This window comes from Rasamsonia emersonii (genome assembly GCF_000968595.1).
Source record: "Rasamsonia emersonii CBS 393.64 chromosome Unknown ctg1118621762181, whole genome shotgun sequence".
NCBI classification, from domain to species: Eukaryota; Fungi; Ascomycota; class Eurotiomycetes; order Eurotiales; family Trichocomaceae; genus Rasamsonia; species Rasamsonia emersonii.
The window spans coordinates 1-14,844 of NW_013562618.1; the positions used below are offsets into that span (position 1 = coordinate 1).

At 51.4% G+C, this 14,844-nt stretch overlaps 6 protein-coding genes across 6 annotated transcripts; 4 read left to right on the forward strand and 2 right to left on the reverse strand.

Annotated features, from left to right (window-relative positions):
• Positions 1 to 451: 451 nt before the first annotated feature.
• On the forward strand, positions 452 to 1,836 carry T310_9651 (Aminotransferase; the record flags this gene model as incomplete). Its single annotated transcript, XM_013467880.1, has 3 exons — positions 452 to 484; positions 595 to 1,058; positions 1,119 to 1,836. The coding sequence occupies 3 exons, from the start codon at positions 452 to 454 to the stop codon at positions 1,834 to 1,836; spliced, it is 1,215 nt and encodes a 404-aa protein (XP_013323334.1).
• A 447-nt stretch (positions 1,837 to 2,283) lies between these two features.
• On the reverse strand, positions 2,284 to 3,877 carry T310_9652 (MFS hexose transporter; the record flags this gene model as incomplete). The annotated part of the gene is made up of 2 exons (XM_013467881.1): positions 2,284 to 3,660; positions 3,725 to 3,877. The coding sequence occupies 2 exons, from the start codon at positions 3,875 to 3,877 to the stop codon at positions 2,284 to 2,286; spliced, it is 1,530 nt and encodes a 509-aa protein (XP_013323335.1).
• Positions 3,878 to 4,716: 839 nt separating this feature from the next.
• Positions 4,717 to 6,405, forward strand: T310_9653 (beta-glucosidase; the record flags this gene model as incomplete). The annotated part of the gene is made up of 4 exons (XM_013467882.1): positions 4,717 to 5,250; positions 5,313 to 5,599; positions 5,664 to 6,160; positions 6,212 to 6,405. The coding sequence occupies 4 exons, from the start codon at positions 4,717 to 4,719 to the stop codon at positions 6,403 to 6,405; spliced, it is 1,512 nt and encodes a 503-aa protein (XP_013323336.1).
• Positions 6,406 to 7,004: 599 nt separating this feature from the next.
• Positions 7,005 to 8,782, reverse strand: T310_9654 (C6 transcription factor; the record flags this gene model as incomplete). The annotated part of the gene is made up of 2 exons (XM_013467883.1): positions 7,005 to 8,651; positions 8,717 to 8,782. 2 exons carry the CDS (start codon positions 8,780 to 8,782, stop codon positions 7,005 to 7,007), a joined length of 1,713 nt encoding a protein of 570 aa, XP_013323337.1.
• A 405-nt stretch (positions 8,783 to 9,187) lies between these two features.
• Positions 9,188 to 11,314, forward strand: T310_9655 (GPI anchored protein; the record flags this gene model as incomplete). The annotated part of the gene is made up of 8 exons (XM_013467884.1): positions 9,188 to 9,481; positions 9,558 to 9,805; positions 9,887 to 10,010; positions 10,108 to 10,375; positions 10,426 to 10,495; positions 10,553 to 10,824; positions 10,907 to 11,079; positions 11,204 to 11,314. The coding sequence occupies 8 exons, from the start codon at positions 9,188 to 9,190 to the stop codon at positions 11,312 to 11,314; spliced, it is 1,560 nt and encodes a 519-aa protein (XP_013323338.1).
• A 1,080-nt stretch (positions 11,315 to 12,394) lies between these two features.
• T310_9656 (Long-chain fatty acid transporter) lies at positions 12,395 to 14,596 on the forward strand (the record flags this gene model as incomplete). Its single annotated transcript, XM_013467885.1, has 3 exons — positions 12,395 to 13,195; positions 13,255 to 14,354; positions 14,551 to 14,596. The coding sequence occupies 3 exons, from the start codon at positions 12,395 to 12,397 to the stop codon at positions 14,594 to 14,596; spliced, it is 1,947 nt and encodes a 648-aa protein (XP_013323339.1).
• Between the last annotated feature and the right edge of the window lie 248 nt (positions 14,597 to 14,844).

Below are 14,844 nucleotides of genomic sequence, written 5' to 3' on the forward strand. Positions count from 1 at the left end.
GGGGAGCTGATAAGGCGCCGTGCCAGCTATTCTTGTCAGCAGACCGCCCTGGCTAGCTGCAGCGGGCAGGAGGCAGACGCATCCAGCATTCTCAATTAACTACGCCAAAAGCGGCCAACTGAGCTGGAATGTCAATAAGACGATGCATCTCAAGCGCTACAAAGGCCAGCAGGGATATCCATGAAATGCAAGCTGCTTGTGTCCCGTAATGTCCAGGGACTGGTCACCTGACTGTCTTAATTGCGGGGAGGCAGAAAGCGTGCCTGATCGCAGACACGTGATCTCGCAATGGGGGTGGCGTGTCGCCAGAAGGGCGCGCTTAAAAGAAGAGGGGAAGCAGACTGGAGACGGGCGGAAATAGTATTAAATCGAAAGAATGAGGCCTGAGGAGTTCACCACCGTGTGATTATTGCCATTCGCTTCCGTATAAGCACATTCCAGCGCCACAGCCATGGTGAAGATCGAGCCCTTTGCCGTCGAACAAGTACGTACGATGATAATAAACCCGATAAGCCCTCTTCCCCTCCCCCACAGCGAGTTCCCCGCAGCACCGCTCTGACTGGTTGCGACTTGCAATGTATTGTATATACATAGTGGATGGAAAAGTACGAGACGAGCACCACATACAACATCGCAGAGACGTGCTGCGCTTCGATCTCCATTGACGACCTGACGAACTTGTCGTCGGAAAAATCATCCATCGACCCCCTCTCGCTCTCTACGAGGAAACTCACCTATGGCGCCATCAGGGGTTCGGATGAGTTTCGGGGCCATCTGTCCCACCTGTACTCCGTCAAGACGCCCACGCCGCTGCCAAAGGAGAATATCCTGATCACGGCGGGAGCGATCCAGGCCAATTTTCTGCTCTATTACACTCTTGTTGGTCCGGGAGACCATGTCATCTGCCACTATCCCACCTACCAACAACTGTATTCCGTTCCCGAGTCGCTGGGAGCGGAAGTGACCTTGTGGAAGGCGAAGCAGGACGATGGGTGGGCATTGGATGTCAAGGAGCTGGAGAGCCTCATCCGGCCGAACACCAAGCTCATTATTCTCAAGTACGTCTATGTCGGGGTCCTTCTGCCAGGCTGCGATGACCAGGACTGACCACCTCTCAGCAACCCTCAGAATCCCACCGGTGCCATCATTCCCCGCTCCACTCTCGAAGAGATTGTCGACATCGCTCGTCGCCAGTCCATCATCATTCATGCAGATGAGGTCTATCGACCCGTCTTTCACTCCATCTCGCCGGGGGATCCGGAGTTCCCGCCTTCTGTGCTCTCCCTTGGATACGAGCATACGGTCGCGACCAGCTCGATGTCAAAAGCCTACAGTCTCGCAGGGATCCGGGTAGGCTGGATCGCATCCCGCAGCAAGGCCATCATTGACAGCTGCATGGCCGGCAGAGACTACACCACCATCTCCGTTGGACAGCTGGATGACGCCATCGCGAGCTTCGCGCTTGCGCCACACTGTATACACAATCTGCTGCGTCGGAATATCGACCTGGCCAAGACCAACCTCGGGCTGCTGGAGAAGTTTATAGAATCGCACCGGTGGGCCTGCGATTGGGTCAAGCCCCGAGCGGGCACCACCGCATTCGTGCGCTTCTCCAAGATGGGTCGGCCCGTAGACGATGTCGCCTTCTGTAAGTTCCTGAACGAAAAGGCCGGAGTGCTGTTTGTGCCCGGCAGTCTGTGTTTCGGCCGGGATGGGGATTTCAAGGGCTATGTCCGGATCGGATATGTGTGTGAAACAGAGGTGCTGGAGAAGGGCCTGGAGCAGTTGCGAGAGTTCATGAAGAAGGGCTTTGAGGAAGTCCCTTTAGCGGAGTAGTCTGGTCCAAACAGCATCATAATACAATAAATAAAAAGGGGAAATAGTGACTTCAAGATCAACCAAGGGAAACACCTTAAAAAAAAGAATACTTCATGGAGCACAATATTCCCCATATAATAGAGACTGCGAAGAACTCCAGCTCCGCGTGATGGTGAACTTGAAAATGATTTATTTTGGTCGAGATGCGAGCCATGGATAGATACCTACCCGGTAACTTTGCATGTGACATGTGACTTTCATGTGACTTTCGACTGCCAGTACAGAACCTTGATTGGATTATTATACTCGTCTGTTATTGATGTAATCTGGCATTAGGAATTGGTATATCGTTTTTCCTTTCGTTTTCGCTATGATATATACAATATAAACACGGAATTTTTTAAAAAAAATCTTCGTAATGCAAGCCGACAGCTTCTCATAAAGACTCGATTCATCCATGTTTTATTAAACACGCTCCATTTCATGAACATCACGCTTCACTTCTGCTATCTCCTGGGTCACTGGTAACTTCTCTTCTTTACCCTCGAAGATGTACGTCAGCTCCTCGAGGGTCGGCCCCGCCGTCTCGACAAAGAAGAAGTAGACAATGAGGAAGATGAGAGCTACCCAGACACAGTAGTAGATATAGAAACGCCAGCCGATATTGGCCAGCCCGATCGGGTTGACGTAACCCCCAAAGATGGAAGATACTTGGATCGTAAGCAGGACAAAGACCCACGTCTTGGCTCGCATCTGGTAGGTGACGATTTCCAGGGGATATGTGACGACCAGATTCGTCCACGCCATGGTGTAAAAGGCTTGGAAGATGAAGATACAGGCCAAGACCAAGCGGCCAGCAGCCAAAGAATTATGTTCGATGTATTGCTGAGAAGCGATGGTCCATACAATGAAGACGACAAGCACCCCGCCGGAGCCGGTGACGAAAAAGGTCCGGCGCTTGAAGCGGTCGATAAAAATAGTGACAGTCACTGCGACAATGTATTGCCAAAGGGTCACCATGCCGTTGACGAGTGTGATCTGGGCCTGGGTTTTCAATCCTGTATCTTTTAGGATCTGTGTGAGGTAATTCGAAACGAGCAGGTTTCCGGAGCTCTGGCTGAACAGGGCGGTCAGAAAGCAGAGTGCAATGCGTTTCAGATTGGGCACCGAAGAAAAGAAGTCTCTCCACGTCATGTTGTTTTCAGCCTCCTTTGCGAGGACCTGTTGGATCTCTGCGAACTCGAATTCAACCAGCTTCGAATTAGGGTCACACTCCCCGTGGTACTTGACAAGGATATCCCTGGCCTTCTTAAGGCGGCCGTGAGCAATCAACCAGCGGGGAGATTCGGGGCAGAAGAAGATCAAGCAGAATTGGTAAGCGGACGGAATGATCTGGATCAGAGTAGGCAGGCGCCATGACCACTGGCTATTGATTCGATAACATCCAAAGGTCACCCAGGCGCCAATGACATAACCAAGGACAATGGATGTGTTGTAAAAAGTAGTTATCTGCACACGCTCTTTCGGATGGCTCAGCTCGGTGACGAGGACCGGCGCGCCCATTTGGATCAGCGACGAGCCTACTCCTAGCACTATCTTGCCGCCGATGTACATGTTCAGCGACGTTGCGAAGAATTCAACAATGACTCCGGCAATGATGATAACCGACCCCAGCGCCGTTGGCACTCGCCGGCCCAGGACATCCCCAATCCAACCGAGAAATAGGAAGGGAATCACCCCGCCAATGGCATTGGCAGCCCCGAAGAAACCCAGCTTGGAGCCCGTGGGATACCCAAAGCGGCTTTGCCAGGACTCGAGAACTTGCATGCCGTTTGTCATGGACTAAAATAGACAGTTCAGATTGTCAATGCGCGGCACCCGGAACCTGCAACTCAGCAAAACTCACCCCATCGATTCCCAGCGCAGCACTCGCCAACAGCGACGAAGTAAGCAGAAAGTAGAGCAGGATGCCATTCTTGCGTCGATAGAAGGGCGGGATCGACTTGAGGTCAATTGGTGGCAGGATACCGTCGACAGCGTGAGCGGCCGCAGGAGCCATCTCGACCAGTCACGCTATGGACCTAGGAACGAGGATGAACAGAGAAGAGGGACGAAGACTAGAATCTTATCTTAAAAGCAAAGAGAGGAGCGTGGTCCAGAACATCCCCGCAATTGACGTTCTGGGGCTGTTATTTATATCCGAGATGACGCTGCATCACCGTGCGCTCCGTCTGACAGCTTCCCTTAAGACACGCTAACCTTAAATTACTTTATTTTCCTTCCTCTTTCTCTTCTTTCTATTTTTCTCACCTGTTTCTTCCATCCGGGGTCTGGGGAAAGTCCCACGGGCCTGTGCGGAGAAGGAACTGTGCTTGGAGAGCCAGACCATCGGAGAACAGGAGAATCGGAGAATTCTACGGGGTCAACGGGCACATCTACCGGCGAGACCATCGGCGTCGAACTATTTGTACACCGCTGGAAAGACAAAAAGAGACGCGTAGAAGCGGGGTCGGGGATTGGACTGGGCGCGGGCTGCGTTCCGCAGACGGAGCGGGACCAATGGGCATGCCGGTCGCCCACGTGGGCGTTTGTCCGCGATATTCCCCGATGACCAGGGACGAGCAGCTTCACTGACATCGGCGAATCTCCCATGCCAATGACCACAGAGACGAAATTCATCATGAAAAAAGATAACAATGGGCAGTGGAACAACCTGGATCGACCGCTTTTCGGGCTGACAGGTTCAGGTGGATTCCGGTGGGCGATCAAATCCAGCCGCAAGTCAGTTGAAGTTAACTCCTTTTCTTCTTTCTCTCTTTTCACTCCATCTCTGCAGCTGCTGCCTTGTCAATTTGTTCTTTCGTTGCTGCCCCGTCGAGGACGACAATTGATTCCATCATGCCTATTCCCAACCAATTGCCCCATGATTTCGAATGGGGATTTGCAACTGCTGCCTACCAGATTGAAGGAGCTGTGGACAAGGACGGTCGCGGGAAGAGCATCTGGGACACTTTTTGCCATCTGGAGCCTTCAAGGACTAAAGGCGCAAATGGGGACATCGCGTGCGATCATTACAATCGCTATGAAGAGGACTTGGATCTCCTGTCAGCCTACGGTGCTCAGGCATATCGATTCTCCATCTCCTGGTCCAGAGTGATTCCCCTGGGAGGTCGAAATGATCCGGTAAACGAAGCCGGTATAGCCTTCTATAACAGACTGATCGATTCTCTTATTGCCAGGGGGGTTACACCTTGGGTCACTCTCTACCACTGGGATCTTCCGCAGGCACTCCATGATCGCTACGGAGGCTGGCTAAATGTAGAGGAATCGCAGCAGGACTTTGAGAGATATGCTCGACTCTGTTTCGAACGGTTTGGGGATCGAGTCAAAAATTGGATCACTCTCAACGAGCCATGGATCGTATCCATCTTTGTGAGTCTGTCGTGAACCTCCGCTGGGAAGCATGACGTTCGATCAACTAATGTCTCCCCAAGGGATATGCCACGGGGATCAATGCGCCAGGTCGCAGTAGCATAAATAAAGACGCCTCTGAAGGTGACACGTCAACAGAACCCTGGATAGTCGGGAAGTCTCTAATCATGAGCCACGCCCGCGCCGTGAGACTCTACAACAGAGAATTCCGTGCGTCACAGAAGGGTGTCATTGGTATCTCCTTAAACGGTGATTACTATGAGCCATGGAACGCCGAAGATGATCGAGATAAAGCTGCAGCAGAGCGACGCATGCAGTTTCATATTGGGTGGTTCGCAAATCCGATACTGTGAGTGGCTTGCTGCTTTCAGCACTCCGCAACTCAACCGTCGAGCCCTCCTAATTTATCACAGTCTGGCCAAAGATTATCCTGAATGCATGCGCGAACAGCTCGGTGAGCGACTGCCCCAGTTCTCCGCAGACGAATTCTCGCTTCTGAGAGAAGCAGAGGTGGACTTTTACGGCATGAACTACTACACAGCCCAGTTTGCTCGTCATCGATCGGGGCCGCCCTCGGAAACAGACTTCCTGGGCAACGTGGATGAGCTGCAGGAGAACAGCGATGGTGTCTCGATCGGAGAAAGGAGTGGTGTCCATTGGCTTCGATCATGTCCGGATAAATTCCGGAAACATCTGACACGCATCTATCGCCTCTACCAGAAGCCGATATACGTCACCGAAAATGGCTGTCCGTGTCCTGGTGAAGACAAGATGACGCGCGATGAAGCCGTCAGGGACACATACCGCATCAAGTACTTCGAAACGCACCTTGACGCCATCGCTCAAGCAATAAACCAAGATGCCGCTGTCGTCAAGGGGTATTTTGCGTGGTCTCTGCTTGATAACTTGGGTGAGTTTGGACTTCCTTGCCTCTGTAGTAAACGCTGCTAATTCAGCTCAGAATGGTCTGACGGTTTTGGCGTTCGGTTTGGAGTTACGTATACCGATTATGACACATTGGAGCGAACACCAAAATTGTCAGCGCGTGTCTTGAAGCAGTTGTTCGAAGAGCGCATGGGAAGACAGGCACAAAAGCTCTGTCAAGAACAGGATTCTCGGGCATACCAATCAGAGAGCCCCAAGCCCCGTATGTGAGATAGGACTGCAAGCATCGGGGAGTTTTGGGGCTCACTGTGAAAAAAAGCTGTTTTCTCAAGATATTCCCGATCAAGGTGATAAGAGCTTTTTTGGATTGATAGACATTCTCAATAGACATAGACCTTATTCTTATCCCTTCTAGTTTAAGAGAATAGGACTTTCGGTGCAAGTCGCTTGGGCAGCGCAAATTTCAAACAGGTTATACTAGACATGTTAGTGAGGGATATAGCGAGAATTATGGCAAGTAATACAAATAGGAAGCCTGCCCAGAGAGTAGATCGTAAAAACTTCGTCCTCAGTAGGCTTGGTGACCGAAAGTCCCTGGCATAGACAAGGTATTTTCTCTTCAAAGCAGTCGAACGAAGAAAGACCTTTGATTTGTACTGTACATCACATCATGAGAAGCACCACGCTAGGGAACCCAGGAACTGTTCCGCAAAGCGTCGGACGCTTTCGAATCCAGTCTTGTTAGAATATCGAGCAGGACCGTAAAGTCACTTCGTGCTCGGGATGAAAGCGGTGAAGTTTTATTCCGATGGATGATTGCGAGTAAACTTGCCCCAATGAGTCGGATTTTTTCAACCTGTGCCTTACAGTCAGAAAGAGAGCGCGTCTTCAAGATCCCGACAGAAAAATTGAGTCATGCTTACACAGGGCTCTCCATTAACCTGCAACGCCCAGAAGGGCGCTTCGCGGATCACCCGTAACATGTCACGGGCGATTTCGGTTTTTCTCAAGAGCAACAAGTCCGTTTGTTCCACTGTCGGAGTCAAGAATTCTGGTCCCTCAAACTTCTGAGTAATTACCATTCTGAGGCAGTGGAACGAGACCTGGAGATTGACCCTCTGGATCACCGCCTGCTTTGAGTGATCGCGTCCCTCGTTTGCGCTCCCAAAATTGTCGATCTGCAAATGGAGAGGCAGATCATCGAGACAGGTCATGAAGCGAACATATAGCGCATCGATGCGACCTCTTTGTTCGTCAGTAAGGGGTTGTCCCAGGACCCGGTTCTCTTGTAAGATTCTTATTTCAAGCAGGAGATCAGATGCGGCTTGCCATAGGCGTACGTTTGCATTGAATCCTGCGATGAAGTCGGGTTGCGCAATATCTGTCCGTACTTGGCCCGGAGAAATGGCGGGTTCATTGACAATGCCAGATGGATAGGGCGTCGTGATGCGAGAATCGAACGAAAATTTATGCAAGGTAATGGGACGATTATTCAAAATAGCAGCTGACTTATCTCCCATATAGACAATCCAGAACGCTCTCCTGCGCAGCTCCGCCTCGACGGGAAACAATCCTTCGTACGATGATTCATCATGTAATTGCATCACCTGGACCAGTCTGGCGGCCTCTCCAAAAATATGCCATGAGTATTTGGGCTTGCCGGCGGCGTGAAGGCAGTTGGAATGAAAGTATCGGATGGTCACCGAATTTGCATTCGGGTGTTCCAGATCAGCCTCTATGTAGCTGTTTAGACAATCCCGGGAGGCGTTCAGAAACACATCGGCGATGAGGTCTCCTTCAGGAAAGATCTCTGCTGGAAGCAGGGAGGCTGCTTCGGCGCAAACGGCCGTCAGAAGTGTGAAGGTGGACTCGGGCCATGATTCTGGATACTCCAGGGTGCCCACCGTGTCCAGAGTCGAAGTGTCACTACCAGCTGCATTCCTTTGAACGGAAGGTGACCAGAGCTCCGCGGTAGTCTTGCTTGCGCGTCGAGCGTGAAGATTTCGCGTCACGAAGAAGTCTAGTCCGGCCCGCAGACTCGGTTCGTGAACCAATGGGATCAAAGGGAAGAGATACTCGAAATACAGATCGAAACATTTGTTGGCAAGCCTTTCCAGGGTGAGCGTGGGGATCTTGCAGGCCACGGCTGCAGCGAGATCATCCCAGCGCTGGAAAGACGAGAGGAGACGCGACGACGCGGTGTCGGAGATGGGACTGGGCACGGGCTGCTGCTGGGAGACCTGCGACGAGGACAGAGCGGGATTAATGCCGACGCGGGTCTCCCACGTGGCGCTTGGCAGGGGAATGTTCTCAGAGGTCCCCAGGGAAGGCGCAACTGACTCGGCATTCCGTTCTGGCAGCTGCGACACAGGCGGTTCCTGGATCAGAGGCACCGCGTTGAGGGCTTCGGCTCTCGACTGTCGGGTCTTTGGGCCTCGTCGTCCCACGGGCATAAAGAAGGTGCAATCGATGCCGGCTAGTTGGCACCTGCTGCAGGCCGACCCGGTGAAATCGCACTGGTAACAGATGGTAAGTGGCCCCGTCTTGCACCTGTTCTATGCGAAGTTGGGGACTCACTCACCCTCGCCTTCCTCTTCCGGCAGCGATCGCACGCCCGGTCGGACGGCCCACGCTTGGCCTTGCTCATGGCAGACAGTAGTAATAGTGCGTAATAGCAGGGTCTAAGTCAATCCATTGTACATACTCAGCAATGCTTGAAAATAATCCGATGTCCAGGAGCATTTGGCCGCTCAAAGGATCCTTTAATATTAATCTCCAGCCGTATTTCCCCGCCGCCTAGTAGATTAGGGTTAGTGAGTGGGGAAGCTTTGGTAGAATTTCTCTGTCGCGCATCTTTCCCACCTTCCAATCACCGAAAATTCATTCGTTGAAATGATGGAGCTATACCATAACTCGCTGAGATTGCGGAGTATGGGGTAGGATATACTCCGTCCTCCGCACCATGTTTTGGCTATGTATATAGACCCTGCGAAAGGCACGCAATGTGCCTGCCAGAGAGCAGTTGAGTCCATTCATGCGTTCTGAATTCGGTATGCGGGTGTTTAGGGCATCTCTGCTCCTTGCCTGGGCGACAACCGCCACAGCGCGTCCAGCGCTGAAGTCCCGTGGTACACCATCATGTCGCTTTGCTCTCCAGTACAACCAAAGCGATATTCTGAACGATCCAACGGACTTCATCATGGATCTGCTGTATTGGGAGGGCCGTTTCCACCAGAATAGCGTGGGCTATAATACGCTCAATGGCATGTCGTACGACGGGACTCAAATTGATCTGACGACCGGCCTGGCAACCTCACAGCACAACTTCAGTGCTGCGAGTAAAGAGGTCAGTAGAAGTCCGCAGATATCCCGAGTGGAGTTTTGCTCACTCTTTTCTTTTTTCCCGCCTGCAGTCACTCCAGGTGATGGTTTATGCCCATGCGATAAATGGCTCGCAAGAAGCTGCCCAGTTCCTTTCACCATCCAACCCAGAGGCTGCGCCAGATATAGCAGCTTCTATCTTGGAGACAAAATTGGCTACTTACCTAAAGTTCAACGAAACCTACCCGGGATTCGGAGGCTTTCTTCCCTGGTACAATAATGCCAAGGATACCCGGGATATCTCGCCGACGTGGGACTGGGTTAATCGCGTTCCAGCATTAGACAATGGGTATAACTCTAGGTCTCCATGTTGATTACTGGGCGCGAGAAGCTAATTACTCTGGCTAATTACTCTCTTGTGTCATGATAGTGAGCTGTTATGGGCTGTGTACAGCGCCATTGAGGTCCTAGAAAGCAGTCATAATGACTCATATCAGCGGCTAGCGCAAGGCTGGCAGCGCTGGCTAGACTACACAAAAACAACAGCAGCCAAGGTAAAAACCTTTCTCTCCTCCCATCCCTCTATCTCCATATCTTTTTGCGCCTTTTTTCTTCCAGTTCTGCCAGAGCTAATAATGCTGCACTCTTAAGATCTTTTATGCCGGCCAAGGCCAAGTCTGCGCAGTCACTGCCATTCGGAACCAATCCTGGCCTGTGAATGACCCACGACAGAACTATTCGTGCGCAGATGACGGAAGGATTAACGATCCGTATGAGGGCGAATTGTTCACGTGGTGGCTGCAGTTCTTCGGTGGTCTATCTGAAAACGACAAGCAGATGCTATGGGAGGTCAAGAGACCCCAGCTAGTGAGTGTCGAATACAACATGGGTGGTGTAGGACCAATTACTGTCCAGGAAGGTTTGTATCTCCGCGTGTATCCATATAATTAACTTCTAATATGCGATCAGGATATTGGTTTTCAGGTCACGAGCAGTGGAAGGTGCTCGAAATGCCCTATTACGATGTTGACATCATTAGGTAGATATCGTTCGCTCCAACTTATCACAGTCCACGCTGACTATGACTTCCCCCAAGGCGGCTTTACAACAACGCCGAACGAGCTCGCACCTGCAACTCGGTTGTGACGAAAGTCCCCGGAATGTTCGCTTCAGTCAACAATTCAACGGATCCTAGCACGGGACAGATAATTGGCTATATCTCCAACGCTGGAATTCCTTCTATTGCAAGCCAGACTGTCCAGGAACTGGATGTCATTACTCCTTACAGCGTCTTTCCGACCTTGCTTTTCGACAAAAAAGTCGGTCTCGCCTGGTGGAGGAACATGGTCATTGCTAAAAAGATGCAAAGTATGTCGATGCAGCACTGATTCCTTGTGGCATAATATAAAAATGAATTGATTGGCTGACCTGTTTCTTCCTTTATCCAAAGATCCCTACGGCAGCACCGAATCCTCCCGCATCGACGGAACCTTGATCTCCGGTTTGGTGACGTGGGATAGTAAGATTACGACAGTCAACGCCCTTCTTGGCGGTGTGTCGGACTTTGTCCGCCAGAGGATGATCAAGGATGGAATTTATCAAGAATTTATCGATATTATCCAGGTAAGGGGAAATTTCCCAAGTCTCCTTTTTGCTCCATTCATGCCTTGGCTTTGGTACTGTGGTCGAAGCCGCAATACTCTGTCTATCACCATCGCGACGATTCTGACAATCTTCTGCGACATAGGCTGAATACACGAGCGTCTTCAAGAGCCTGAAAGGCGAAAATATTCCTTACTGTCTACCAGAGGAGACCATTCCAGATCGAGGATTGGTAGAATTCACGGAGTGCAATTAGCTTAATTGGTCCCATACAGAAGACAGTTCTACCTGTCTGTCGATATGTACATATAATTTTTGCCAGGACTGTGCAGTACATCGTGGGACACCTTTAAATTATACACATGGCGTTCAGATCCTTGACATGAGTTTTCATTCACCATGATACTGAGGCATACGACGCGACCGGCGAAAATGCTATCGTTGGAGTCCTTTAAGATCATAGAATCGGCGAAAGTTGGACTGGCAATGAGTGGTTAACGCAGTAAGAACGACCTGCACGAAGCAATCCCATGCTCTTTCCAGGCGCGTGCTCGAGTTGGCACGCCGAGGTTGAGGCCCCTGAGGGTTACCGAATTAGGCAGCTAGCCACCTGCAGTCTGCAGAAGGAGCGGCCCGCATAGGGTTAGAGAATTCTATTACTTGCCTAAGTAAACGCTGCTTCTCCACTGATCTTCTGGCTGTTCCCCTTCCCGTTCTGAGAGCACGAGCTTGCTGTCATCTTAGCTGCTCCGAGCCCCCTTGCGTCGGGAGAATGTGACGGCCATGCAACACCAGTCCACTGCAATGTCCTTCTCAAAAAGGAATCATTGATCTTGCAGACGGTGTCTGAACATGGAAATAAGAAATAAATCTATCAGGAACATTGAATGTTGCCTGCGTACCGACCAGGTGGTACGTAAGTGGCCCACCAGAGCGCGGCCACCGCCTGCCTCCCGGGGGCGGAGCACAGCGCATTCCTGTCATTCCTGCCGTCTTCATATGTCGCCTTCATCGAGCCGAGGCATCTCCATCGCTCCTTCCCAGCGCTAATAAAATAAGATGTTCCGTCACTTCCGTGCCACACGGCTACCTACATGAACCTCCAAGTCGGCCCTCCCCGCTCTTTCTTTGTTTTCCCAAACCTGCTGTTGTGTCGCTTCATTGCGTCTGTTCGGCGGGTTCTCTTCTTTTCCGATCTGGATTCGTGGACATAGCCCCCAGGCTGCCTAGTCATCGCGATGCCACAACTGCCACCACTTCCACCACTTCCACCACTTCCTGCTCTCACAGGTGCGACTACGACCAGTTCAAAGATTGAGGACTTAATATTCTGACCATGGACCCTTGTCTAGACATTCCCCTGCGAATCGCGGCTCCTGCTGTCGCCGCCTCGCTAGCCTACCTGAATGCGAGATGGTCCGTCTTCTACGACTGGAACCTCCTGAGCGCTTTGGTCCGAATATTGCTGAAATCCAGATTGGCGGAGCACTGGGACCGCATTAATTTGTTCTATGTCCTGGAGAAACATGCTCTCGCTTCCAGCACCGCCAACCATCCCTTCATCGTCTACAATGGCCGGACTTGGACTTTCCACGAGACATACCAGACTGCCCTGCGATACGGCCAGTTTTTCAAGAATAAGTTCGGGGTCAAGCCGAAGGAAATTGTTGCTATGGACTTTATGAACTCGTCCAATTTTGTGTTTATCTGGATGGGCCTGTGGAGCATCGGTGCTGTTCCAGCCTTCATCAACTACAATCTCAGCGGCAAGCCGCTGACACACTCGGTCAAGGTGTCGTCGGCTAGGCTTTTGATTGTCGATGAGGAGGTCCGCGATCGCTTCCCTCCGGAGCAGCTGGCCACATTCTCTTCTCCGGATTTTAGAGACGACAAGGGGCCGGTGGAAGTGGTCTTCTTTACCCCTGACTTGGAGGCCCAGATCCTGCAAACCGCTCCCATTCGGGAAGATGACAGCGCCCGAAGTGGTCCTATCGGCCGCGATATGGCCATGTTGATCTATACCAGTGGAACGACTGGACTTCCAAAACCTGCCATTGTCAGCTGGTTTAAATGTTGGGCGGGCGGCACATTCATCACCAAGTGGATCAGCCTGAAGAAGACTGATCGAGTATTCACGGTGAGACTCCTTTTCTCCGTGTCTGAAAACTTGCTAGCTCAGAGCACTGACGTTTCTAGTGTATGCCTCTCTACCACTCCACGGCGGCGATATTGGCCTTTTGTGCCTGCCTGATTGGCGGGACGACGCTCATTATCGGCCATCGCTTTTCCGCGAGAAATTTCTGGAAAGAAGTGCGCGAAAATGACGCCACGATCATCCAATACGTTGGTGAAACCTTGCGCTACCTTCTGGCTGTGCCTCGCGAGGTTGACCCAGTCACGGGCGAGGATCTCGACAAGAAGAACAATGTGCGGGTAGCTTACGGGAATGGGCTGCGTCCAGATGTCTGGAATCGGGTCAAGGAGCGTTTTGGCATCGAAACCATTGCCGAGTTCTATGCTTCTACCGAAGGGGTCTCGGGACATTGGAATATATCGTCCAACGACTTCGCAGCTGGTGCCATCGGCCGAAATGGCTACCTCGCACAGCTCCTCCTTGGACGGACCATGGCCATTGTCGAGGTAGATCATGAGACCGAAGCACCGTGGCGCGATCCGAAAACAGGGTTCTGCCGCCGTGTGCCGCGAGGAGAGCCAGGGGAGCTGATCTACGCTCTTGATCCGGACAACATCTCGCAGGGATTCCAAGGCTACTACAACAATTCGAAGGCGACCGAAGGGAAAATTCTTCGCGATGTGTTTGCCAAAGGTGATGCCTGGTTCCGGACCGGCGATATGGTGCGGTGGGATCACGAAGGCAGGTGGTATTTTTCAGACCGCATCGGCGACACGTTCCGGTGGAAGAGTGAGAACGTTTCGACGTCCGAGGTCGCAGAGATCCTCGGGAACCATCCCGCCATTCTGGAAGCCAACGTGTACGGCGTTTCGCTGCCGCATCACGATGGACGCGCGGGCTGTGCAGCGATTGTTCTCCGAGACCAAAATGTTGCGAGCGAGGGCCAGCCGGCTCCGGAACCATCAGCAGCAGTTCTCGAATCTCTGGCCGCTCATGCGCTTGCCAATCTGCCCCGATACGCGGTTCCATTGTTCTTGCGAGTGACTCCTCAAATGCAAGCGACGGGCAACAATAAGCAGCAAAAGCACACCTTACGGGTTGAGGGTGTTGATCCGTCGCGTGTTGCCGCAACTGATCGACTATACTGGCTACAGAATAACAAGTATGTGCCTTTCGGGACAGAAGATTGGGAAAGATTAAACGCTGCGCAAGTCAGGCTATAGTTCTGCTAGCCTACCGTGCTTTTTTACATTCGCCTTCGCTCTTTGATCCTATGATACCCGAGTCTGAGACGATTCATGGTAGAGTCATGAATCCTAAACTTTGTTCTAGTATTATACATTACTAGTCGTATATAGTTATCATTATCAGTCAAAGCGAAAGAACATTCCTACCCGACAATAGTTCCATAGACACCAGCCAAGTATGACGATCATATGCAACAAGTCATGCTTTCACATGAGCAAGGTTGCCGAGGTTGTTTCCTCCTTAAGTAATTTCAATCGGTAAAAATCAAACTCACGATGCCACGAATCACTAGCCCACAGACGTCATGAAACAATTCTAGAGATCACAAAAATGATACGTATATGCAAAATGGGACGTATATGCACGAATTGATTGCCGAAGTTCAAGGGTACTTGATGTCTGAG